Source organism: Rhinolophus hipposideros, assembly GCF_964194185.1.
Source record: "Rhinolophus hipposideros genome assembly, chromosome: 20".
In the NCBI taxonomy this organism is placed as follows: domain Eukaryota; kingdom Metazoa; phylum Chordata; class Mammalia; order Chiroptera; family Rhinolophidae; genus Rhinolophus; species Rhinolophus hipposideros.
This window is the reverse complement of record NC_138066.1, coordinates 48146418-48173374: the sequence shown is the minus strand read 5'-3', so window position 1 is coordinate 48173374 and position 26957 is coordinate 48146418. Positions and strand designations below refer to the sequence as shown.

At 44.1% G+C, this 26957-nt stretch overlaps 1 protein-coding gene across 1 annotated transcript; it reads left to right on the top strand.

Annotated features, from left to right (window-relative positions):
* The first annotated feature begins 1466 nt into the window (after positions 1 to 1466).
* On the top strand, positions 1467 to 14369 carry LOC308488977 (CMRF35-like molecule 7). Its single transcript, XM_081029438.1, has 4 exons — positions 1467 to 1611; positions 8120 to 8443; positions 10336 to 10423; positions 11120 to 14369. The coding sequence occupies exons 1-4, from the start codon at positions 1572 to 1574 to the stop codon at positions 11280 to 11282; spliced, it is 615 nt and encodes a 204-aa protein (XP_080885564.1). The 5' UTR covers positions 1467 to 1571; the 3' UTR covers positions 11283 to 14369.
* The last annotated feature ends 12588 nt before the right edge of the window (positions 14370 to 26957 follow it).

Genomic DNA, 26957 nt, shown 5'->3' with positions numbered 1-26957 from the left:
TATTTGGCTTTGGTATCAAGGTAATGCTGACTTCATAAAAGGAGTTTGGGAGTGTTCCTCCCTCTTCAATTATTTGGGAGACTTTGAATTGGCATTAATTCTTCTTACATGTTGGTAAAATTCACTAGTGAAATTATGTGGTCCTGTGCTTTCTTTTGTTGGGAGGTTTATGAGTAGTGATTCAATGTCCTTCCTTGCTATTGGTCAGTTCATATTTTCTGTTTCTCCGTGATTCAGTCTTGGTACATTGTATGTTTCTAGGAATTTTTCCATGTCTTCTAGGTTATCCAATTTGTTGGCATATAATTGTTCTTAGTAGTCTCTTATGATCCTCTATATTTCTGTGATCCGTTGTAATGTCTTCTCTTTCGTTTCTGATTTTATACATTTGACTCTTCTTTCTTTTTTTCTTAGTTGGTCTAGCGAGAGGTTTGTTGATTTTATCTTTTCAAAAGATCAGTTCTTAGTTTTGTTGATCTTTTCAACTGTTTTTCTGTTCCCTATTTCATTTATTTCTGTCCTGATCTTTGTTATTTCCTTCCTTCTGCTAACTTTGGGCTTAGTTTGTTTTTCTTTTCCTAGTTTCTTGAGGTGTAAAATTAGATTGCTTCTTTGATATTTTTTTTTCTTAATATAGACATTTGTCACTATGAACTTCCCTCTTAGAGCTGCTTTGGCTGCAACCCATAAGTTTTGGTATATTTCACTTCTATTTTCATTTGCTTCAATATATTTTTTTCCCCTTTGGTTTCTTCTTTGACCATTGGTTGTTTTTGAGTGTGTTAATTTCCAAATAATTTTTAATTTTCCAGCTTACCTCCTGTTAGTTATTTAGTTTCTTACCATTGTAGTCAGAAAAAAATATTTGGTATGATTTTAAACTTCTTAAATTTGCTAAGATTTGTTTGGTGACCTAACATATGATCTAGGGAATGTTCTTTGTGCACTTAAGAAGAATTATATTCTGCTGTTGTATGGAATGTTCTGTATATGTCTGTTAGGTCTATTTGATTTATATTATAGTCTGTCTGATCCCACAGCCTACTCTTTTGCACGTCTGTAACACATGAACAAATGCACTTCCACATATGCTAAGCATGCGCACCTGACACCTGAATTGGTTGGTGAGGGGGGTGTTCCCTGCTTCTGAGACCCATTATTGTAGTGGAGAGCCTATTCTGGAGTTGGTACACAGACGGTTGTACACCTTGAACAACAAGCCTATCAAGACCTGATAGTCTGGATTCCCTTCCTTGACCCTTCCACAGAAACATCTCCCCAGCACCTCTGCACCCTACACAACTCCCTTCCTTCCTCTTTCCTACGACACAATGGGGACTCCGCTGCCCTCTGCTACAGACTTACTAAGAAATGACACTCTTCTTACTCAATAGTTAAAAGGAGGAAATGCTAACAATATAAAAGGAAGTGAATGAGTAAGAAACACAAAGGCAGTTTGGATAAGCAGAAAGTGCAAGCCTAGGCTCAGTAGAGCTTCAAGTGTCCAGCTGGGATCCAAGTGTGCTCTCCAGTTGTAGGTCAGGGGGTCGAGGAGCAAGAGAAGCAGGACCATGTGGCTGCCTCCAGTTCTACTCTTTCTCAGCCTCCCAGGTGAGTGCAGCTGGGCTTTCGGGACTTGATAGTACAGGTGCAGGGCAGGGGGCAGAGAGCATCCCTCCAAGGGAAAAGGGGAGGTGTCGCATCTGGCATAACTGAGAGGTGGTTTTGTTAATTCATTCAGCAAAAGCATACTGGATTCCCAGTTTGTGCTAGGTATGTATCAGGCCCTGAGGACATGAAGGAAAAAGAGAAATCAGGGGGAAAAGAGATAAAAAGGACTGGTTTTTAAAGGGAGAACCCCACATGCTTCAGTGGGTGAGATACACAAATAAACAACAATTAGTGGCACGACACAATGAGGCACTGATGGTCATGGAATCAGAGGATGGAGCATGTCTGACCGGGGGGCTACAGAATGCTTCAAAGAGGGCTGTTCATTTGATGAGCCTGGAGGAAAGGGAGCAGCCCTTCCAGCAGAGAAGAGAGAAGAGCATTCTGGGAGAGGAGACTGCTTGATCAAAGTTGGAGGCCTGAGAAGGATGGTGCATTCACACAGAGGGGGCTCTCAGTGTGCAGGGTGAGTGCTGGCACATGAGGCTGGCACACGAAAGACAAGAGTAGCAGGGCCACAGACACCATGCTCAGGAACTGAGCCTTACAAAGAGAACATTGCTCAGGAGCCAAGGTGGGAGATCTAAGGGATACCAGAAGCTCTTCTCCTTGTAGAAACCCACTGGAGACACGTTAAGAGAACATTGGGAGATAGTCTGGAAGTTTGCACAATGTATGCAGTATGTGTGGGTCACGCAGCCTTCTCTGGGTGTCTGGGCACTACCCATTTGGCACAAACCAATTGGTCCACAGAGGGACCGCGGGAAATTGCATAGTCATGGAGTTGGGAGACCTGAGTTCCAGCCAGAGTTCCAGGGTGCATGAGACAGGCAGGTCCCTCACTGTTCAAAGACCTGGCTTCTGGTGTGAACGGAACGTTCCTGAAGCCTTTTGTAGCTTTAACAATGCAGGACTCTGCTATTTAGGTCGGATATCAATAGATGAGGGCTGTGGGCATTCCCCGAATTATCACTGCCCTTATTGATTTTACTGATGGTTTAGAAGCCCCGAGATGATACCTGTACACCTGCTGTGAGGGTGGTGGCTTCTCTGGGATGGTCATGTTCTTTAGCAGGTCACCAAATGGCCCAGAATTCCCGGAGGACAGCAATTCAGAATGTCTGCCCTCTCTCTAGGCTCCAGCTTTGCATTTGAGTTCAGAGACCCCCCTCTGCTCCCACTCTTAATGTCAATGTCCAGCTCCTCTGAAGGCCAAGGAGAAGGGCTTGGGTAATTCTGGGCTCACACACACTCACACAACACGCACGGTGGAGTCAAACCCACACACCCACATGCAGCCACACCTCTGTGCACATCTGTGTTCTCACACCCTCTTACACAGTGTCATTCTCATACTCACACCCAGGGTCACACTCATATATACACACAGGCACGTCCTCACACACAGGACACCGAGTGACACATATACTTGCACACACTCGCCCTGTCACACACACTCATGCACAGTCTCCCTCATCGGCACACTCCCACACAAACACTCTTCTCCCCCAGACAAAGCCTGAAGCCCACCATGGCTGCTGAGCTCTGGCTTGGAGAGGGTGGTGTGCCGTAGAGACAACATGGAGGAGTCCCTCCTCCTCCCTCCAACTCTGTGAGTTAACGGGAAGGGAGTGAACTTAGTCAAGGACGAAAGAAAAGGCAGCCCACCAAGTTTTCACCTACAGACCACCATTAGCTACTGAGGGGTTACTTCTGTGAAATGAAGAAGGAGAGAAAGTGGGTGGTGACGTCAGAATGACCCAACCTCTGGTAGGACGTTCTCTTCTCTGCTCGGTTACATGAGCCCCCCAACAATCCTGACAGGAAGGTAAGCCACCACCACAGAGTAGGTGCTGGGTAAGTGTTTGCAATGGAAGAGCTGACCCTTGTTCCCCTAACAAGGAAAGTAATGCAGGAATGGCCAGGGGCACAGACCTGCACCCCAGAAAGGAGCCTTCAGAGCTTGGGCTGGCATGACTGCATGAGGAAGTCAGCAGAGACACCTCGTCCCATAAGTGCCAATAAGATGGGCCCCAAGCCCATTGCACACCCCACGCCCCACGGTCGTCTGTGCTCTAGCTATCCTGTGGCTGCCTTTGTCCCATTTGTGTATCATTTGTCACTTGCTGTCAGCCCAGACCCAAAGCTCAACCATTTTCTCAATTTTGAGACAAGAATATTCACACAGGAATTTCACACACATGGCAATTTTTCCTGAAGGATTGACACCTAGGAGGAAGTCTAAATCTCGGATTCACGAAAAGGAAAAATTGAAATTCAAACAGTCTAATGCTTTTAAAACCTGCCCCCGTTCCCCAGGGTTCTGCTTCCTGCCGACTGCTGTCCTCTCCTCCTTTCTACCTGTCCCCCTCCTTCAAACAAACTTGAAAATTTCATAGGCCTAATTAATAGTTCCATCCATCATAATCTGTGTTTATAAAAACCCTCCACATATTTTCAATAAATGAATCCAATGATATTATGAGTGATTTCCTGTGAGATTAAATTTCCAAAGGTGGGAGGGATGAAGCTTCTATTTCAAAGCAGCAACATCTCTTCTCTGCTCTTTGTGATTGAGCCTCTGTTTTCTACTGTAGCTGTGTGATTTATTTTTAAGATAGAAAGTGACCCGATCTGCAGACGCCTGCATTTGTATTTTTTTTTAATTTATTAGGGTGACAATTGTTAGTAAAATTACATAGATTTCAGGTGTACAATTCTGTATTACATCATCTATAAATCCCTTTGTCTGTTCACTACCCAGAGTCAGTTCTCCTTTTATCACCATATATTTGATCCCTCTTACCCTCATCTTCCATCCCCCAACCCTCTTACCCTCTGGTAACAACTAAACTATTGTCTGTGTCTATGAGATTTTGTTTCTCATTTGTTTGTCTTGTTCTTTTGTTGTTTTTGGTTTATATACCACATATCAGCAAAATCATATGGTTCTCTGCTTTTTCTGTCTGACTTATTTCACTTAGCATTATACTCACGAGCTATCCATGTTGTCACAAATGTTCCTATATCATCTTTTCTTACCGCCAAATAGTGTTCCATTGTGTATATATACCACAATTTCTTTATCCATTCAACTATCGAAGGACATTTTGGCTGTTTCCATGTCTCGGCCACCATAAACAAAGCTGCATTGAACAGACATTTGTTTTTAATTTCCTGGTTTGTCAGTTGCTGTCTCCCAATTGACTTTTTTTATTAAAAAAATTATTTTTATGGTTTTATCACTTAATGATATTGTAAACATTTTAAATTAAATAGAAATGTATGATTTAGAAAGGGAAGTTTCCCCCAGAAAACCCAGTCTCAGCTCTAACCACTGTTTAAAGTTTAGAACACATATTTTCAGATTTCTTCCTACTCATGAGATATAAAAACCACAGAAATGCAATCATATCCACTCTGTTAAGCTATGGTTTTTTTTAACCTAATGATAATATATCTGGGACATTTTCCCATCATTATCTGTGAGGTGCCTTTTTCTTTTCAACTATGTTGTAGATTGACCGTAATTTATTAGCTTAATCTCCCATCACGGCATTTGAGTCTGTTTCCAGCAGATACTATTACATTACTACTGAATCAGTATCTGTATACTTGTCCTGCTATGGAAATCACAGTTCATCCTAGAATCAAAACGATTATGTCCAAGAGCATGCTGACCAGCTTCCTTTTCCAAAACAGTCATAAACTTCATTGGTGCCTACCAAGTCCAGACACTGTGCAGGACGTGAAGAAGCAGGGGTGGGAAGACGGCAGAAAAAGAAACAGGAGATCCCTGCTCTTCAGGACGGAGCAGCCTAGCAGGGGAGACTGAGATAGAGACCGCTAAGGATAACGAAATACCAGTGTGGCAATCAGGTTCCTAAAAAGGGCCCTGGGAGCAACAAAGGAAGCAGTTCCTGTTGGGAAGGAGAATAAGACTTTGCAAAGAAGGTGGAACCCTGAAGGGGACCTCAGGGAGACCAGTAGATAGGAGGGATTAGAGAAGGAATTTCCAGGGGAGAGAAGGAAATGAGCAATGAAGCAACCGCCTGGAAAGACACATCAGAATCAGGGCAAGAGAAAAGTGGGGGTGGGTCATAGGGTCGAGTGGGAGGCAGAAAGTGGCTCTGGACTTGGATGTAGATTATAGAAAGATCTGAATGCCAAACTGAATCATGTTACTTGGTTCCAAGGCAGTGGGCAGTGGCTGCAGGAGAGGATCCAAAAGATTTTTAAGTGCTTACAGCAATTGCAGATAAGGACTAGGGAGGGACAATTTCAGGGCCAACCTCCAGCAGCCATCTGCAGAGGAGAGTGAGGATGTCTGCAGTAGGAGCTGGGGAGACCTCCCCAGATGGTACTGCCACGATCCAGGGGTCAGATGAGTGCCTGACCTGCTCACAGGCTATTGCTGATGACATGACCCCATGACTAGGGTTTGACTCATTCATATCCGAGTCTTATAACAACCTGTAAGCTGGAAAGCAGTTTCGTCATTTACCCATAAAGAGGTGAGATTTTGAGAGGTTAAATACACTCTCCAAGGTTTCCCAACTAGTTTGTTGTTAACGGGTCTCTGTGTCCAAAACTCATTCTCTTTCTCCATGTCACACGGTCCTTGTGGACAGCAGAGAAGGAAGAAAGAAGAAAGAAGAAGATCATTTTGAGAGCATTTTTGAGGTAGAATAGACACTCCTGGTACCAGCGAGCTGTGGAGGGAAGAGGGGACAGGATCGGTGAAGAGGTCAAGCTCTCCAGTGAGGTGTGCTGGAGTAATCGTTGATTGAAAGAGCGTAAAGTGAGTTCTGCTGGTGGAATACTACATTACTTGCTGATACAGATTTACTATCTTACAGTTCTGAAGTTCATAAATGCAAATGGTCTCACTCGCTAAAATCAAGTGTAGGAAGGTTGCATTCCTTCCAGAGGCCCTAGGGAAGAATGTCTTCTCTGCTTTCCCAGCTTCTAGAGGCTAACCTCATCCTTGGTTCAAGATCCCTTTTTCCATCTTCAAATCTCCTTCTGACTCTGACATTATCTCTCCTTCAACCTATAAGGACCCTTGTGATGGCACTGGGCCCACCCTCATAACCCAGGATAACCTCCCCGCCTTAAGGTTCTTAATTTAATTCCGTCTGTAAAGTCCCTTTTGCCATGTACAATGACATAGTCACTGTTCTGGGGATTAGATGTCACCATCTGTGGGAGGGGCATTAATCCACCACCACAAATGCAAACCTCCAGGAAACTCAAATAGCTTCAGGTAAGAGGTCTAACGTGTGAGGAGGCAGCACCTTCCAGGTGCTACAAGGACACATCCCACTGGCCACCCCACTGCCTGGCCCTGAAAGCTCCGGGACTGTGAGAGGGTCAAGAGGGGCTTTGGCTGTCCTTCTCTGCTTCTCTGAGCTGATTCATTTCTGATGGTCAAGGCAAGTGGTCATTGCCATGGACAGGGAACGTATCTGAACACAGTCAGTTTAACCCGTTTTGGTCAACAGAACAGTAGAATTCCCATGCAACATAGACGTATCTCTAAGTGTTCCACTTATGTCAGCTTTTGCTACTCTGTCCACGTGGACCCCCCACTAGAGGGAGGAAAGACTGAAGAAGAGTAAGTTCAGGGCAGAAGAGACGGTGCCCTGAGTTCTGTAACTATTGCATTTGGGGTGGAGAGGTCCACTGTGTATTTATACATGGTAGGCTGGAGGGAAAGGGAGAATTTGGGCTACAACTATGGGTTTGGGAATCATCAGCATGTAGGCGATACCTGAAACCATGGAACTGGAGATTCATTCCGTGGGGACAGAATAGAACGAGACAAGATGAAGGCTGGAGAGGGAGCCCAGGTCCCCCCCTGGTGTCTTGGAGCTGCTCACACTGGTTCACAAGAACCGAGGCCAAACAGCTCTTCCCAACTCTGTGTCCAGTGACGTTATATTGATCAATGAAATCAGCCACTGTGGAAATTGGAAAATGCTACAAACTGGAGATTCTCCACCTCCCCCCGCCACTCCCCCAGAAGGCTGGTTGTTAAATATTAATCTACACACCCCTGGTTACACTAAGATTTAAAGAGAGAGGAAAACGAACGAGTAGAGGCCTCTCAGACAGTGTCGTCAAAGATGGAGGTGACCAGGTGAGAACAACGTTGAGAGGACAGTTAGTTAAGTGTCAGAAGATCAGAGTGTCACATGGTGTGTGTGAGCATGTCTGGGGAGATGGAGACCAAGGAGGCCAGAGCATTGTCACTGAGGGAGCGAATGGGGAAGGTGGACAGAGGAGAAGGTGGATGTGAGGTGTCAGCTAAGGGGTGGCCGGGAAGGCTGGGGACCCTGGTCCAGGCCCTGGACATACATCTGGGTCGTCCTGAGTCAGGGGGCTCCCAGGTCAGGATTGGCTCAGGGGCGGAGGCAGCATCTATATCTTGGGGTCTGTTTTCCAGGCTGTTTCTCCATCCAGGGCCCAGAGTCCGTGAGAGGCACAGAGCGGGGCTCACTGACAGTGCAGTGTTGCTATGACCCCAGATGGGAGACCTACGTGAAGTGGTGGTGTAAAGGAGCTGTTTGGGATTCCTGCAAGATTCTAGTTAAAACCACTGGATCAGAGTGGGAGAAGGACCGTGTGTCCATCAGGGACAATCAAAGAGACCACTTCATCACGGTGACCATGAAGGAGCTCAGGCGAGATGACCAAGACACCTACTGGTGTGGGATTCACAGGTTTGGAACTGACCTTGGGGCACAAATTAAAGTGATCATTGACCCAGGTAAGAACTTTCTCTTATATACGATGAGGCCCTGACACTCCTCTGACACTAAAATAGTGAGAACTCCTGCAACCCTCCTCCAAGGGCGGAAGGGAGATGACTGAGTTGCTGAGAATCAGTGTGTGAGAGAACGAGTGAGAGACAGACCAATAGATGGGGAGGGAAGTGAGAGACACTGAGGCAGAGTAGCAGCCCCGTCCTGTCCCCATCACACTGCCTGAGGTCTCCTCGAAGTATCCGGCTGCCATGTGGCAGGAACGGCAGGGTGTGGGGTGGGGGTGTGGATGTGGGTCATGGCTTCCATGACCATGGCTCAGCCGAGCGACAGCCCTGGCAGCCCCCCATTCTCTCATAGGAGCCTCAGTGGGCCTTGGATGCCTGCAGAGGGTCTCAACATCACTCTGGGATGTGGTCAGTCTCTGCCAGTCACATTCTGGTTCTGTCCTTACATAGAGGGAAGGGTGACACCTGGAGCAGCTCAGAGGGACTCCACACTGAACCCTAGGAACTTGGCCAATGCAGAGTGGCTCTGGGCATTTACAGAGCTCTCCTCTCTGGGTCCCCAGCTGCCCATCCTCTCCTTGGTCTGGCTGCATAAGAATAAACCAGGAGTGAGAGGGATCCAGGGACGAGCTCGGGCGACAGTGGGTACTTTAAGGCGAAAGGAAGGTTTCACCAGTTAGTCAATATCAGGGACCGCTCTGGCTGCTCTGCAATCTCCTCGGGGTCTGAACCATCAAAGGGTTCGGGGCTCTTCCTGGAAGCACAGCCTGCTGCGGGGGCTAGTGACCGAGAAACAGCCCCTCTCTCCTGCCCGGCTCAAGGATGTCCTGTCACCCCTCGGCCCAGCGTCCACTCACTAGATGCACAGTAGATGGTGACATGCAAATAGACAACGTTGCCCTACGAACCCTTTATTGTCAGGGTTGGAAGCAGAGAAGGACGGGGCTGCCTTTCTTCCTAATGCCCACCACTGGGTGGACTGGAGTCCAGGGCTGCCCAGTAGCAGAAGCCAAGATCTTCAGGGACAGAAAAGGAATTGATTAAGACACGTGAGCTGGGACCGAGACAGGCTAAAGTGTGCCCCGTGGTGGGCATTAGGAAGAAAGGCAAAGTTTAAGGGTCTTGGGCGCTGAGCCCAGGGAGGGGCCATCTGTGAAGGCGACCAGGGGCCTCCAGAGGAGCTGTTGTGACAGCAGTGACCTGGAGCTCAGCTAGGAGCCACCCAGCATGACCAAAGATGGGACCTTGCAGAACAGAATTTGCCAGGCCTGGGACTCAGATACCAGGCAGATCACTGCCACTTGGTGCAAAGCGGGTCTCAGGAATCCATGACCAAGCTGCTCACCATAAATGGTCTCATAATTTCTCATACGGATGCTTCATTCCTCAAAGTCACTGTTCACTGTTTAACCAGATGGGCCCTCCTCTTCACAAGCCTTCCGGAATCGTCCTCACTCTCACCACCCCAATAACTAGAGGCCGCCTTTCCAGAACCGTCTGTCCCTAAGCCATGTTCAGGCCTTGCTTGAGCAAAAGGATCAGGGATTTCCCACCGCCCACCCCCAATATCCAACTAAGAGTCCCACTTAGCGGTGGAAATAGAGATAATCTGAAAAGGTCAATCTCTGTCCCCAGAATAAACTACAGTGCTTACTCCTATTTAATTTTTATGTCTTCTTGCCACACCTGAAAATGACAGAAACCATGGCTATGTGCTTTGGTTCAGATGATGCAATAGAAAGGGGAGAAGCCCGAGAGAATGACCCAAAGAGACGAAGCCTCCTAATCCAGGGAAGTGGGGGGTGTCTCGTGGTGAGGGCTAGCAGGGAGGCAGTGGCAGTGTGAGCCACGTACCAACCCCCATTTGTGCCGGCTTTGCCTGTCCCTAGAGGGAACAGTCATGACCAGCTCAGAGAACCTGCTGTCTAGGACAATTGCCAACAGCCACGGAGGGTGGTCTTCTCGCTCCAATGTCAGGTGAGTGGCTACGATCCTTTCTGCTGCCCCTTCCTGCGTCCTCTCCCATGAAGCCCTGAGCCTGGGAACCCCTGTGCTCCTGGGAGGTCACCTGATGTCAGAGCCAATCCCAGCCAGAGTCAGGTCCCCAAACTCCTCTCTGTCTCACTTGGGCCTCCCTCCCTGCTCAGCCTCCACCTCGCAGCACAGGCTTCACCAGAAAACCGCTCTGCAGAGCAGTCCTCGCTGAGCAGTATCACCCTGCTCAATTGTCAACCACAAAGCATTGACAACGTGGTGCGTGCCAAGGGGGATGAGACACAAATCTCCACAATGCAAAGTGTCAGGTGCCACAGAGCAAGAGGGTGGTTTAGCAACCTGGAGTTGGCATGAGTGGAGCAGGGAGGACACTGAGGCAGCCGGCAGCCTGTCCTGGGTGACCTGCAGGCTTGTCCACTGGGCTAGGTGCACTTCGGGCAAATGGGGTGTCCCAGAGGAAGGGGGCCCAGTGCAAAGCAACACCAAAAGCTGAGGTTACCTCTGAGGAGCCCTCATAGTTGAGCCATTGAGGAGGTTTCTGGGTGTCTTCAGAATGGGGCTAACAGGCCCAGGGTCATAGGCTTGGCTGGGCTGGCTAATGCCCCACAGTGTCAGGGCACTGGGAGTGACGGGGCCCTGAGGGACCGAGGACCCTGACATCTCTGCCCTCTTTCACAGGACTCACTATGTCCTCCTGGTGTTTGTGAAGGTGCCCATATTGCTCATCTTGGTTGGTGCCATCCTCTGGTTGAAGGGCCCTCCGGGGGTCCCCGAGGAGCAATGGGAACAGCCTGTCTACACGTACTTGTCCTCTGACCTGACCACAGTCACAGCCCCTTAGACAGACGGATGAGAAGTCCCTTCTGACCCTGGACCCCATTTCCAGAGGAGACATGGACTGTGAAAGGGACATTTCTGCGACATCAAAATGCAATGGCTGAGGCTGGGAGCCCCATGCTCTGCACAGCTCAGAGACACAGCTCAGGCCCCTCCTGAGGTGTCACCACTGCCTGGAGTGTCAGCACCTAGTTCCCACTCCTTCAGGTCGAAACAGCTACCCCACCCCACTATGGGTCAGGAGCTATTGGGATGGAGCTTAAATTCAGACAGTTGTGTCCCCACCTCAGAGCTGGGGAGCAAAGCACAGAGAGAAGCAGCAGGAATGTGCGAGAAAGAGACAGAGAGGGAGCCCTGATTAGTGTGTGGTTTTTATCATTCCCGAGACCAGCCAGACACCCTCTATACCTGAGCTTCTGATGTATGTTTTTAAAAATCATTTATTCCTTATCCTTACCCAAAGTCAGTTTGGGTTTTGATGGTTCTTGCCCATGAATACCGACTGAAGCAAGGACGTGCACATGTGTGTGTGCGCGTGCCCACACACACACACCAAAGAGGGTTATACTGTGATGATTTCCTGGTTCTGGGGCCTGAGAAACTGGATGTCTCCTCTGTCCAGAGAGGACACCACTCTGAGTATACTGGGCTGAAGAGGGACTGGGAGCCTCCTGCCTTCCTCATTCATCCTCCTCCTCCTCCTCCCTCTCTCCCTTTTCCACCTCCATTCTGGCTCCCACCTCTCAGGGGCTGGGGCTTCCTTGGGGCCATAGTTGGAAGTCTGACCCGAGTTTTTCCTCTCAGCATAACTGCACAGGTCTCCCATGGGGCTGCTGGGCCTCAGAAACTGCCTCAGGGTCAGGAAGGGCGGTCATAAAAACTGAGGAAAAACATCTTAAGGTGATGTGATCAAAATGGCAGTGTGAGTTGAGCCTCTAAAAATCTCCCCTGGAATTCACAACAAATTAAACAACTATAACTCCATAAAAGACTCCCTGCACTGCAGGCAGGCAAGACCAAGAGGCCCACTACTGAATTCACCTAAAGGTAGGCAAATTGCACAAATCAGGGTGGAGGGAAGGGAGAAGTGCGCAGATTGAGCCACGGGGCACAGGACGCAGACCTAGCTTACTGCTCTGAGCTCGCTGCATCCCGGAACTACCGCAGCTGCGGGAGATGGAAGAACTCGGACTGCTATGGCTCCGCTTATGGCCCACAGGACTGAGGGGGCAGCATATAACACGGCTGAACCCAATGCTCATGGCAGAGACCTTGGAGCAAAGACTGAGGGAAGAAGGCTGAATACGGTGGTTTAAGCCCTCACTGCTGAGCAGAACATGGAAGCCTTAGGCACAGAGTCTAGCCACCCCCTCCCTACCCTCCCAGAGCTCGCCCTGCCCCCACCTGCCCAGTGCTAGAAGCAGAACAGTAGTGGTGTCAGATCAAAAGAACAGAATATTTGCAGTTTTGAGAACTGTGGTCCGCAGACACGGACTTGCAGCCCAACTAATTCTGGCAAAGGGGAGGGAGCTGTGAAAGCAGGACTGGCTGCAGTGGTGGTCGCCGCCATTGCTCTGGGCCAATTCTCACTACCCACTCCGTCCCTGTCCCTACTTATCTGGACGGGTCCCTGCAGGAATAAACAGAACTGATGAAACACATGGGCTCTGAATCTGGTGCAGGAACAGCTTTGGAACTTCGAAAGCTCTCTGCATCCCCACATGGATGGGGTGCCCTATGACCCAGGCAAACTGTTCTAGGGATCCTCCCATTGTGTGAGAAGCTGGAATAGTGCAGAGAAAACATAACACTACAGTGTGAGAGACAATAAAATCCTGCAGTCAGAGAGAAAATAGAACATTCTACCAACACCTACTGGAAAACAAAAGAAAGACTTATATCTATCAACCTGTTGCAGGACCCACTTTTATAGATGTCTAGGAAGAAAAATAATAAATCATTAATTGGCATGAATAACCAAGGTAACAAGACAGCTCAGATAGAAAATGAAAAGTCTCCAGAAAATGAACTTAAAGATATAGAAATATGTGACTTAAATGACAGAGAATTCAAGATTGCAGTTCTGAAAAAACTCAATGAGATGCAAGAAAACAGACAGGCAGTTTAATGAACTCATAAACACAATCAAAGAACAAAATGAACATTTTACCAAAGAGATTGAAATTTTAAAAAAGAACCAAATAGAATTTCTGGAGATTAAGAACTCAGTAGAAGAAATGAAAAGTGAAACAGCCAGCTTAGGTAGTAGAGTTGACCAGATGGAAGAAAGAATCAGTGACATCGAAGATAGAAACCTGGAAATGACATGGATGGAAGAAGAAAGAGACTTGAGACTTAAAAGAAATGAAAGAACTCTACAAGAACTTTCTGACTTCATCAGAAAGAGCAATATAAGAATAATGGGCATGCCAGAAGGAGAAGAAAGAGAGAAGGAAACAGAGAGTACATTCAAACAAATAGTCTGTGAGAACTTCCCAAATTTGTGGAAAGAACTGGATCCTGAATCCAAGAAACAAATAGAATACCTAATTACCTCAACCCAACAGGCCTTCTCCAAGGCACATTATATCGAAGCTGTCAAAAATCAACGACAAAGAAAGAATCCTCAAGGTAGACAGCAAAAAGAAGACGGTAACCTACAAAGGAAACCCCACTAGAATATCATCAGATTTTTCAGCAGAAACTCTACAAGCCAGGAGGGAGTAGAACCAAATATTCAAACTATTGAAAGAGAGAAATTATGAGCAAAGAATAATATACCCAGCAAAGATATAATTTAGACATGAAGGAGGAACAAAGACCTTTCCAGACATACAGAAACTGAGGGAATTTTCTAACACCCGACCTGCACTACAAGAAATACTAAAGGAGGCTATTCGATCACCATCAACAGGGACAATTTCTAGCAACTAAAACATAAAAAGGGGGAGTGTAAAGGTCTGAACCAGAATATCAAAATGAAGAAAGTAAGCATGCTAAAGAAACTGGAATACTCTAAATATCAAACTTTCTTTTACATGAACTTAATGGTAACCACTCAAAAAAAATCCAGAACTGAAATATATCCTGTAATAAAAGAAGAAACAGAGGGAAAAATCATAGAACACCACCACACAGAAATAACAGACAACAACAAAATGGCAAAGAAATAATGGAGACACAGTCTTACTAGAAAACTAAAGATAGAATGATAGGAAATCCTCATAATTCAATAATTAACCTAAATGTAAATGGACAGAACGCACCAATATAAAGGAAGAGAGTAGCATGTTGATTCAAAAAACTCAACCCAACCATATGCTGTGTCCAAGAGATACATCTCAGCTACAAGAACAAACACAGACTCAAAGTGAAAGGGTAGAAATTAACACTCCAAGCACATGGTATCCAGAGAAAATCAAGTGTACCCATACTGATATCAGATGAAACAGACTTCAGGGTAAAAAAAGTAACCAGAGACAAAGATGGACATTTCATAATGGTAAAGGGGACTCTACAACAAGAAGACATAACAGTCATCAATATTTATGCCCCCAATTAAGGAGCAGTGAAATATACCAAGCAACTACTAGTAGAACTAAAGGGAGAAATTGACCAAAACACAATTATACTAGGGGACCTAAATACATCATTGACAGCTATGGATAGATCATTCAATGAGAAAATAAATAAAAAAAATACAGCCCTACATGACACATTAGATGAAATGGACATAATTGACATATATAGAGCACTTCATCCTAAAACATCAGACTATACATTTTTTTCTAGTGTCCATGGAACATTCTCAAGGATAGACCATATATTGGGACATAAAATCAGCCTCAGCAAATTTAAGAAGATTGAAATCATACCAAGCATATTCTCTGATCACAAGGCTTTGAAATTGTATATCAACTGCAAAAAGAAAGCAGGAAAAACCACAAATACGTGGAGATTAAACAACATACTTTTAAAGAATGACCGCGTCAAAGAAGAAATAAGAGGAGAGATCAAAAGATACATAGAAACAAATAAGAATGAAAATACATCCTACCTAATTATTGGGATGCAGTGAAAGCGGTTTCAAGAGGGAAATTTATATCATCACAGGCCTATCTCAAGAAACAAGAAATATCTCAAATAAATAACTTCATGTTACACCTTAAAGAACTAGAAAAAGAAGAACAAATGAAATCGAAGGTCAGAAGAAAGGAAATAATAAAAATCAGAGCAGAACTAAATGAAATAGAGAACAAAAAGACAATAGAAAAAATTAATGTGACAAAGAGCTGGTTCTTTGAAAAGATTAACAAAATTGACGAACCCATGGCTAGACTCACTAAGATAAAAAGAGAGAAGACACTAATAAACAAAATCAGAGAGAAAGAGGGGAAGTTATCATGGACACCACAGAAATACAAAGGATCATGCAAGAATACTATGAGGACTATATGCCACCAAATTCAATAACTTAGAAGAAATGGACAAGTTCTTAGAAACATATAGCCTTCCAAGACTGAACCATGAAGAACTGGAAAATCTAAACAGACCCATCACCAGTAACGAAATTGAATCAGTCATCCAAAACCTTCCCAAAAGCAAAATTCCAGGACCAGATGGCTTCACAAGTGAATTCTACCAAACCTTCAAAGATGATCTAATAGCAATCCTGCTCAAACTCTTCCAAAAAATTGAAGAAGAAACAGTACTCCCTAACTCATTTTATGAGGCCAACATTACCCTGATACCAAAACCTGGTAAGGACAACATAAAAAAGGAAAACTACAGACCAATATCTCTGATGAATACAGATGCAAAAATCCTAAACAAAATTCTAACAAATCGAATGCAACAATGCATTAAAAAGATTATTCGTCTCGACCAAGTGGGGTTCATTCCAGGGGCACAAGGATGGTTCAACATACGCAAATCCATCAATGTGATACATCACGTAAACAAAATAAAGGACAAAAATCATATGATTATATCAATTGATGCAGAAAAAGCATTTGACAAGATACAACATCCATTTATGATTGAAACACTTAATAAAATAGGTATAGAAGGAAAACACCTTAACATAATAAAGGCCATATATGACAAGCCCTCAGCTAATCTCATAATTAATGGTGAAAAACTGAAGCCCTATGCTCTTCGTTCAGAAACACAACAGGGCTGTCCCCTATCACTTCTGCTTTTCAAAATAGTGTTGGAAGTCCTCACCAGAGCAATCAGGCAAGAGAAAGAAATAAAAGACATCCAAATTGGGAATGAAGAAGTTAAATTGTCACTCTTTGCAGATGACGTGATGTTATATATAGAAAATCCAAAAGACTCCACCAAAAAGCTATTAGAAACAATCAATGAATACAGTAAAGTTGCAGGCTACAAAATCAATGTACAAAAGTCCATTGTATTCCTATATACTAACAATGAAATCTCAGAAAAAGAAAAAAAAATTCCTTTTGCAATTGCAGCAAAAAGAATACAATACCTGGGAATAAACTTAACGAAGGATGTGAAAGACCTATGTCCTGAAAACTTATAAGACATTTTTGAAAGAAACTGAAGAAGACACAAAGAAATGGAAAGACATTCCGAGCTCATGGAGTGGAAGAATCAACATAGTTAAAATGGCCATATTACCCAAAGCAATATACAGATTTGATGCAATCCCCACAACAATCCCAATTGCATTTTTTAAAGAAATAGAGCAAAAAATCATCAGATTTGTTTGGGACCACAAAGACCCCAAATAGCCAAAGCAATCTTAAGAAAAAAGAACAATGTTGGAGGTATCACACTGCCTCACTTTAACTTGTACTACAGGGCTACAATAATCAAAACAGCATGGTATTGGCAGAAAAACAGACACACAGACCAATGGAATAGAATTGAGAACCCAGAAATAAAATCACAAAAATATGGACAGATAATTTTTGACACGAAGCTAAAAACACACAATGGAGAAAAGACAGCCTCTTCAATAAGTGATGCTGGCAGAATTGGAAAGCCACGTGCAAAAGAATGAAACTGGACTGCTATCTGTCACCATGTCCCAAAATTAATTCAAAATTAATCAAAGACTTAAGCATAAGACCTGAAACAATAAACTGCATAGAAGAAAACATAGGTACTAAACTTATGGACCTTGGGTTCAAAGAGCATTTTATGAATTTGACTCCAAAGGCAAGGGAAGTAAAAGCTGAAATAAATGAATGGGACTATAGGTAACTTAAAAGCTTCTGCACAGTAAAAGAAACCATCGACAAAATAAAGAGGCAACCGACTGAATGAGGGAAGATTTTTGCAAAAAGTGCCTCCAATAAGGGGCTAATATCCAAAATATAAAAGGAACTAATGAAGCTCAACAACAGAAAAACAAACAACACAATTGAAAAATGGGCAGAGGACCTGAAAAGACGTTTCTCCAAAGAGGACATATAAATGGCAAATAGACATATGAAAAAATGCTCAACATCACTAATCATCAGAGAAATGCAAATAAAAACAATGAGATATCTCCTCACACCAGTTAGAATGGCTATCATCAACAAGACAAATAGTAACAAGTGTTGAAGAGGCTGTGGAGAAAAAGGAACCCTCATACATTGTTGGTGGGAATGCGGACTAGTGCAGCTGCTATGGAAGGCAGTGTGGAGGTTCCTCAAAAAATTAAGAATAGAATTACCAAATGACCCAGCAATCGCTCTCCTGGGTATCTACCCAAAAAATCTAAAAACATTTATACATAACGACAAATGTGCTCCAATGTTCATTGCAGCTTTATTTATGGTGGCCAAGACATGGAAACAGCCAAAATGTCCTTCGATAGATGAATGGATAAAGAAGTTGTGGTATATATACACAATGGAATACTATTTGGCGGTAAGAAGAGATGATATAGGAACATTTGTGAAAACATGGATGGATCTTGAGAGTATAATGCTAAGCGATATAAGTCAGACAGAAAAAGCAGAGAACCCTATGATTTCACTGATATGTGGTATATTAACCAAAAACAACAGAAGAACAAGACAAACAAATGAGAAACAAAAACTCATAGACACAGACAATAGTTTAGAGGTTACCAGAGGGTAAGGGGGGTAGGCGGGGTGGGAGATGAGGGTAAAGGGGATCAAATATATGGTGATGGAAGGAGAACTGACTCTGGGTGGTGAGCACACAGTGGGATTTATAGGTGATGTACTACAGAATTGTACACCTGAAACCTATATAACTTTACTAACAATTGTCACCCCAGTAAACTTTAATTTAAAAAAAACTGAGGGAAATGGTGGTGTCTCTTTTAAGTCATGTTACTTAATACAGTTAATTAAAAGTGCCTGAGGGAAATAATGTTGCCTCTTTTAAATGATGTAAAAATAATCTGAATAAAAAACGCCTCAGGGAAATGATGCAGCCTGTTTCAAGAGCCTCAGTCCCAGCCACGACACCCCTGGACTCGGTCACTTTGTGCCACATGGGTCTTGGGTCCCCACACCAAAGGAGCATTACTTCCTGTGAGAAGAAACTGTCCCATTTGAGACGTGCTGACCACAGGCAAACACATACACAGGCACATGTTTGGAACGTGTTCTTTTGTGGGTTTTCCTCCCCTGCTTTATTGAGGCATAATCAACAAATAAAAATTGTATATATTTAAGGTGTAAATGTGATTTTTTAAAGGTGTGCAATGTGATGATTGAATATGCATGTACATTGTGAAATAATAACCACAATCACGTTAATTAACACATCCATCACTTTACAGAATCATCTCTTTTTGCATGTTTGCTTGTTTGGTGTGGTGAGAAGCGTAATTAACTATGGTCACCATGCTATCCATCAGATCCTCGATTCATCCATCTTTTAACTGAAAGTTCGTACCCTCTGTTCAGCGTCACCCATTTTCCCCATCCCCAGCCCTTGGTTCTATGTGGAATGTTTCCCTTTGAACGCCAGTGAGGCTATGCCCCCCCCCCCGCCCCGCCCTATATCCTATAGATGGGCCCTGGTTCTCCACCTCAAGAGGCCACGGGAAGAAGTTTGTAGGGAGGATTGCACAGTCTGTCGCAGACAAACATCACCATCTCCACTCACTCCCTGCATCTAGACCAGCCCCCCCCTGAGAGCTCCCCTGAGTGCTCAGATATCGGGCAGGGCTGCCCTGTTCAAAACCTGAGCCCTGGTATGGATCGCACACAGGCAACTCATTCATGGCATCTCCAGGAGAGCGAGGGCTGGTCCCAGACTCATGCTGAAGGAGAAATTCAATCTAGCAAAGCACATATTAATCCTATTAATAAGACAGGGGGATATAGAAACACAATGCTGCCAATAGAGGAGCTAATGTGGCACTTTATTAAAAAAGATAAACTCACACGTTAGTACCCTACAGGCAGGACTGGTACGTGCCAGAGGAGAGCCATAGGCAAGATGCTTCATGATGGAAAGCACTATGTCCGATTGGCTGGACTAGAAAAAGGTAATATTGGAGAATGATGAGGAGGGAAGGGTAGGATTTCAGTGGAGTGGGGGGTGGTGAGAGGAGCAAGGAGAGAGGACAGATTAAGAGCCATGCAGAAGTGAAAGCAGAGAGGCAGGAAACAGTCATCATAATGGTCACTTGTAGAGGACCTATCAGCACATGGAGTGTTTCTCATGGAACGGGTGTGTCTGAGATTTCAGTGGAGTGAAAGTGTCCTTGTGGTTGTGCAGATGGAGCTAACCTAGAGTAGCTAAGGTTGGGGCATGTGGTAGAGGCTTAAGACCCTACTCTTACTTAAACTTAGATTGGAGACACTTGGATGGATTTGAGCAGATCAAAATGGGATCATGGATGTGTTGTCAGAAGGCTTATCTAGTAGATATGTAGGGTAGTCTGAAAGGAAGAGTCTGGGTGTATAAGGTCTCAAGTCTGGAGAACCAAAAGAATTGGGCATCATTTACAGAAATAGGAAAGGCAGGAGTGGACTAGAGTGACACAGAGCTTAGTTTTCTCTGTGTGACTGGGATTACCAAACAGGAGTTCTAGCAAGAAGTTCGAGATGTGGGTTAGGAGAGTATTGACTCTAGAGAGAAGAGAGATGGAGGTGAATTGGAGCCCAAGGAAAGGCGACATCTTCAAGGGGAGAGTTCAGGACAAAGGACAGAGTGTGGCGACCTTACAGTTAAGAACCAGGACTTTGGTGTTCTACGTTTTCTTCCATTGATCTATGTGCCTCTCCCTCCACTAATTATCACACTGTCTTGATTGCTATATCTAAATATGCAAGTCTAAACATCGGGTAAGTGATTAAGTGATTCTTTAGGAAGAGTACAGGCAGAGTAATTCCTCCCTCTATTCTTTTCCAAAATTGTTTTAGGTATCCAAGTTCCTTCGCTTTTCCATATAAATTGTAGAGTGAGCTTGTCATATATATATATATATATATATATATATATATATATATATATATATATATATATATATATATATATAAATATGACACTATATATAGCTATAGATATGGATACAGATGTCTTGCAGGGATCTGGATGCGAATTGTGTTAAAATTATAGATCAACGTTGTGAAAAAGATCTTTACTATGTTGACTCTTCCAATCCACAAACGTGATACATCTCTGTTTATTTAAAAATTCTTTGACTTCTGTCATAAACATTTTGTAATTTTTAACATACAAATGCTGCACATGTTCTGTTCGATTTATACCCAGATATTTCTTTTTTGGGGGAGCAATTGTGAATAGTATTGTTATCATTCTGGTTTCTGCAGGCTTGTTGGTAGTATATAGGAATACGACGTGTGTGTGTGTATGTTGATCTTGTATCCTGTGACCTTATTAATTATTAGTTCTAGCAGTTTTTTGGTAGATTCCTGGGGATTTTCTACACAGACAACGATGTCATCTGCCAAAGAAGATCGTTTGATTTCTTCTTTTCTAATATGTATGCTTCACTGGCGTCCTGCAGGCCCTAGGGAGCCCCTGGCAGATTTTAAACACTCTGAGGGCTGTGTGGAGAATGACACATTGTGTTTTCAGGCATTTCTACTTTTAAAAGAGAAGCCAAAAGGGAAATTCCTCATTTACGTATAGGCAACAAACTTCATTACAAACATATTGTCATCAAAGCAAAAGATGTTTGTAAGTCCATATTGGAGTCCAAAGTGGAGAAAATGCAGCATGTTGTGTCTGCCCAGTATCTAGGTCTGTTTGCAAAGGTACCCAGATGTACCCAGGGTTTGTTTTAAAAGGGTAGGTAAGTCACACAGACATGGAAATGACTGTCATGAATGAAGTTTGTACTCAGATCCCACCACACAGGACCATAGGAAGAAGGCCAGGGTCCAGCAGGAGGGGGAGACAGGGCGGAGACAGAGGAGCTGTGGGCGGGAGCCATTATGTGGTGTTTGCTGGAAGGAAAGGGTGAAGCAAGGTAAACAAACGGAACAGGTTTAGGATGGGATAGTCTGAATCATTTCAGGAGGCTCTAGGCTATGGGGCTGGTTCCCAGTTGTTCAGTACCTGGCTCTGGGGTGATGTGGAGCCAAGGGATAAAGTCCCAAACTGCAGGAGCCTGATGAAAGGAGACACGTGGGAGTAGGATTTGGGATTGCTTCGTTTGCATATCAAAGACATGCTTGCAGACAAGTCCTTTACTATCTAGAGCAGGGGTTTTCAAACTTTTTTCAATGTTTTTTACCAAGGGCCATTGCGGTAAAATACACAAACAGCCGGGCCACTCACTGGAGGTGAAGTACGTATTGCCTCACCTGGTTTATTTAAGTGAACTAAATATATTTTTGGAATTTCCTGCGGGCCAATTAAATGGATTGCGGACCACAGTAGGCCCGCGGGCAGCAGTTTGGACACCCCTGATCTAGAGGAATTAGCTAACCCAGGAGGGGCAGTCCTTAAGACATTAAAGCATCATAAAATATAGAATTATTTTTAAAAAGCACATGATTAATAGTAGAGTAATAATTGAGAGTAATTAGTAATAATAATTAATAGAGGTTAATCAGTAGAGCTTTGATGGGAGCTGACCACTCCTGCATCCTTAGATCTTGGTTGGGGGCAGTGCACTCGGAATAAGGTATTGCTCATAACTCCACATCTTGATGGGAGGAGCACAGTTTCAGGACTCTCTTTTTTTTTTTTTTTTACCATTATAGCTTTTATTGCAAAGGTTATTGGGCCAATGGGAGGGCTCTGCCTGCTCTTAAGACTATGTACCCTGGTCATACACTCACAGATCTGGGAAGTGGACACAGGTGAGTCCACAGAGATGGAAGCTTGGGTAGAGATGAACTTCCCTTCTGTCATGTCCACGCCACATGTCAGTCAGAAAGCTTTGGGATTGTTTGGGGTAACTGGAGAACTGGAGCAGGGGGCGGGCAGAAGGGGAAGGGAGCCCACTGTCCCATCTGTGCCTTCTCAGTTCTGGACCCAGGTCCTCTAAAATTACCTGCAGGCTCAGCATTGCCTCAGCTCCAGAATCAGCTGTAGACAGGACGCAAACCAACAGCCTGAGAAGTCCTAGCTGGACTGTTAACACCCAAAGCTATTCACTCAGCCAAGCCAGCTGGGCATGTGTGGGTCCCCAGAGTCTCACCTCCTGCATGCCTCAGTGCCCCCAAATCTCTGCATCCAGCATTCTTAGGCCTCCTCCTTGGGTGATACAGTCTTTTGAGGATCTGCCTTAGTTCTCTTTCTGTGGTGTTTAATCTTGAAAACACCCTAGAAATCCAGACCTGAGCTCAAGTCTATCTCTCTCAAGACCAAAGATCTTTTTTCAAGGGGCTGGAGCCTTTCCTCCAGGTCCAGCCCTCTGTCTGGAGGGAGCTGGAGGAGTTCAATGTCAAAGCTGGATTCTCAAGTACATTGGGATGAGGGAGAGGTGAGGGGATTAAAAAGCACAATATAGTCACGGGGATATGAAAGACAGTATGGGGAATACAATCAGCAATGTTGTCAAGATTTTGTAGGGTGTCAGATGGGCGCTTGTCCTATTAGGGGGACCACTTCCTGGATGGTGTAGATGAGGACCACTGCGCTGTCCACAGAAGCATTTCTATTTCAGGGGTTAGAAGGAAGGTCACAGCCAGAGCACGCTTGTGGCAGTTCTCCAAGTCACCAATAGATGGCACTAGTGACCATTTGCAAAGCTTTCCTACAGACCACTTGAAGGACTTGGAAATAATTCTTCTCTAACAAGATTGCTTCTCAGCTGCTGGGTCCCTCCCGCCTGCTTCCAATATCCTGATTCTGACCACCATATTAGAGTATTAGAGCCAAACCCATTGTATCCTGAAAGCCAGACAGGAACAAAGCAGATACTTCTGATTCCAGCCCAAGGAGAGACAATAACACTTGGCTTTGACTTTATCTTTGCTTAATCATCTTGTCCCTTGCGAAAGAGACACCCGATTCACTCTATGGATGGTTCCCATGCTATTTAATGCTCAGCTTGCTGATTTCTTAGGCTTTTATACTCTGTTTGTCTATAGCATCCCCTTGAACTACAAATAATTTATCAACTCTGGGAAACGTTTGTGGGAAGGTCACTCTGCAGGTGAGTGGAGGACCGAGCTGGTGAGGTTTGGCCAACATCCTGAGTTAGGCTTGAGTTGAAGCCGAAAATTCCCCCGGGTCAAATACACGCGCCTATTACTCAGGGTTCTCGAGAAAAACAGAACCAATATACGCACTGACACATAGTGCAAGGGCCAGATCCTTATAATTTATATTTAGAATTTATACAGGGATCATATCTAATTTATGTATGTTATATATATAAATTATAAGGCATTGGCTCATGAGGTTATGGAGGCTGAGCAGTGCCACCCTCTGCTGTCTGCAAACCGGAAACCCCAGAAAGCTGGTTGTGTAATTCAGTCCAGCTTTGAAGGTCTGAGATCCAGGAGTGCCAAGGGCAGGAAAAGATTGATGTCTCAGCTGAAGCAAGCAGGCAGGAAGGGGTGAATTCCTCCTTCCTCTGCCTGTCATTCTAGTCAGGCCCTGAATGGATTGGAGGATGCCCACCCACTCGTGGGGAGGGCAACCTACTTTACTGAGCCCACTGATTCAAACGGTATCTCACCCAGAGAATTCTCATAGATACACCCCCAAACAACGGTTCATGGAGGACCCCACCGCCAATCAAGATGACTGACACATAGAGTTAATCGGCACAGCACGTACTCAAACCTGAAGCCAACGGCATATTCCCAAATGCTGTTGCTTTTGCACTGTCCAGCCGTTAGATCTTCCAACTAATCAGCCCAGCCAGGAGCTGGCAGAAACTGTGTTTAGTTCAAGAAGTGTTTTCTGAAAACAAATATTCACTCGGGATGTGAGAAGGAAGAGAAAGTGGTGAGTGAAGAGGACTTGGGAAACACTGACTTCCTGTCAAGTTTCTCAGTCTGGGTTACCATGGCACCAGCTGCCTAACAAACCCTGTTATTCTGATTCTTGGGTCTGAAGATGGCGTGTTTCCATCTTGCTGGCCAAGGGCCACTCTCTGCCCTTCAGAATGACAGTCTGGTGGAAAGACACTGTGGCGTCATGCCAGAGAACTGTGGGTTCAGATCCTGCCACCCTCACTTATAATATCCGTCTGGTCAGGTTGTTTACTCTCTGATCTGTGGGCCAGGTCGTCGGGAGGAGGAGAGATCCATATATATAAACTCTTTGCTACTTGAAAAAAGACCAATAAATGATAATCCCCCCGCCAAATCAAGCAAACTTTCAGAGGTGTAATTTCATGTTCTGCTTTTTAAGTTCTTCTATTGAAGTATAACATACAAACAGAAAGGTATACCAATCCCAAATATACAGCTCAGGGAAATTTTAGGAAGTAAATATTCTTCTGTATCACCTCGCAGATCAGACATTACTGCCGTTTCGTGGGCCCCACCCAATTATTTCAGAGTAGGTCTGTGTAATCCACAGATATGGTAGAAGCAATGGTATATGATCTCCCGGGACAGGTCATAAAATGTATCAGGATAACTCACACCGGGAGACGCGAGTTGCATCTCTGGGAGACACTCACAGGCTCTGTGGATCAAGGAGCTGAGGCTCCAACAGCCACGTGAGGCCCCGTCTTGGAAACAGATCCTCCAGCCCCAGTCCCACCTTCAGATGACAGCAGCCCTGGCTGACATCCCGACTCTAACTTCTTGAAAGAGACGCCCTGGGCCAGAATCTCCCGGATAAGCACTCAGATTCGTGGCTGGATCTCATGGAAGATCTATTTTTAATTTTTTTGTGGAACCTCTATGCTATTTGTTTTCCATAGTGACTGGACCAATTTACATCCCCACCAAAGGTGCACAAGGGGTTCCCTTTTCTCCACACTCCTACCAACACTTGTTATGTCTTGCCTTTGTCGTAATAGCCATTCTAACAAGTGTGAGGGATGTCTATTGTGGTTTGGCTTTCATTTCCCTGATGATTAGTCACGTTGAGCAGGTTTTCCTGTACCTGTTGGCCACTTGTATGTCTTCCTTGGAAAAATGTTCAGTCCCTCTGCCCACTTTTTAAATTGGAGTGTTTGGGTTTTGTTGTTGTTATTGAGTTGTATGAGTTCTTTATGTATTTGGGGTTTTAACCCCTTATCTTATATATGATTTGCAAATACTATTTTCTCTCAGTCTGTAGGTTGACTTTTCATTTCATTATTTTTTTAAGTGTACAAGGTTTTAAATTTGATACAGTCCCATTTATTAATTAATTTTTGCTTTTGTTGATTGTGTTTTTGGTTGTCATATCCAACGATGGTTGCCAAGATCAGTGTCAAGGAGCATTTTTCTGTGTTTTCTTCTAGCATTTTCATGGTTTCAGATCTTATGTTTCAGTCTCATACCCATTAAAGTTAATTGTAGTGAGTTGTGGAAGATAAGGGTCCAATTTCATTCTTCTGCACGTGGTTATCCAGTTTTCCTAGTACCATTTCTTTAAGAGATTATTCTAACTCTATTCAGTATTCTTGACTTCTTTGTCAAATATTAGTTGACTGTATATGCAGGGATGTATCTGTGGGCTGTCAATCCTGTTCCACTGGTCTATGTGTCTGTTTTATGCCAGTACCAGACTCTTTGGATTACTAGTATATATTGGTAAAATGGTTTGAAATCAGGAAGTTTGATGCCTCCAACTTTGTTCTTTCTCAGGATTGACTTGGCTATTTGAAGTCAAATTTTAGGATTGTTTTTTCTATTTCTATGAAAAATGTCACTGGAATTTTGATAGGGATTGAACTGGATCATAGATGGCTTAGAGCAAAAGCTTTAAACCTTTTACTACTGAGTATGGTATTACGGGTGAACTTGTCATCTATGGTCTTTATTATGTTGAGGTTTGTTCTTTCTATAGCCAATTTGGTGAGATTTTTGTTTTGTTTTTTAATCATGAAAGGTGTTATATTTTGTCAAATGCTTTTTTTTTTGTATCTATTGAGATGATCGTATGATTTTTTTTTTCAGACTATTAATATGGTGTGTCACATTTCTTGATTTCTTTATATTGAAATATGCTTGCGTCCCCGGGATAAATGGTGTATCCCTGGGATACATACACTTGGTCATGGTGTATGATCCTTTAAACATACTGTTGAATTCAGTTTGCTAATATATTGTTGAAAATTTTTGCATCTCTCTATATGAAG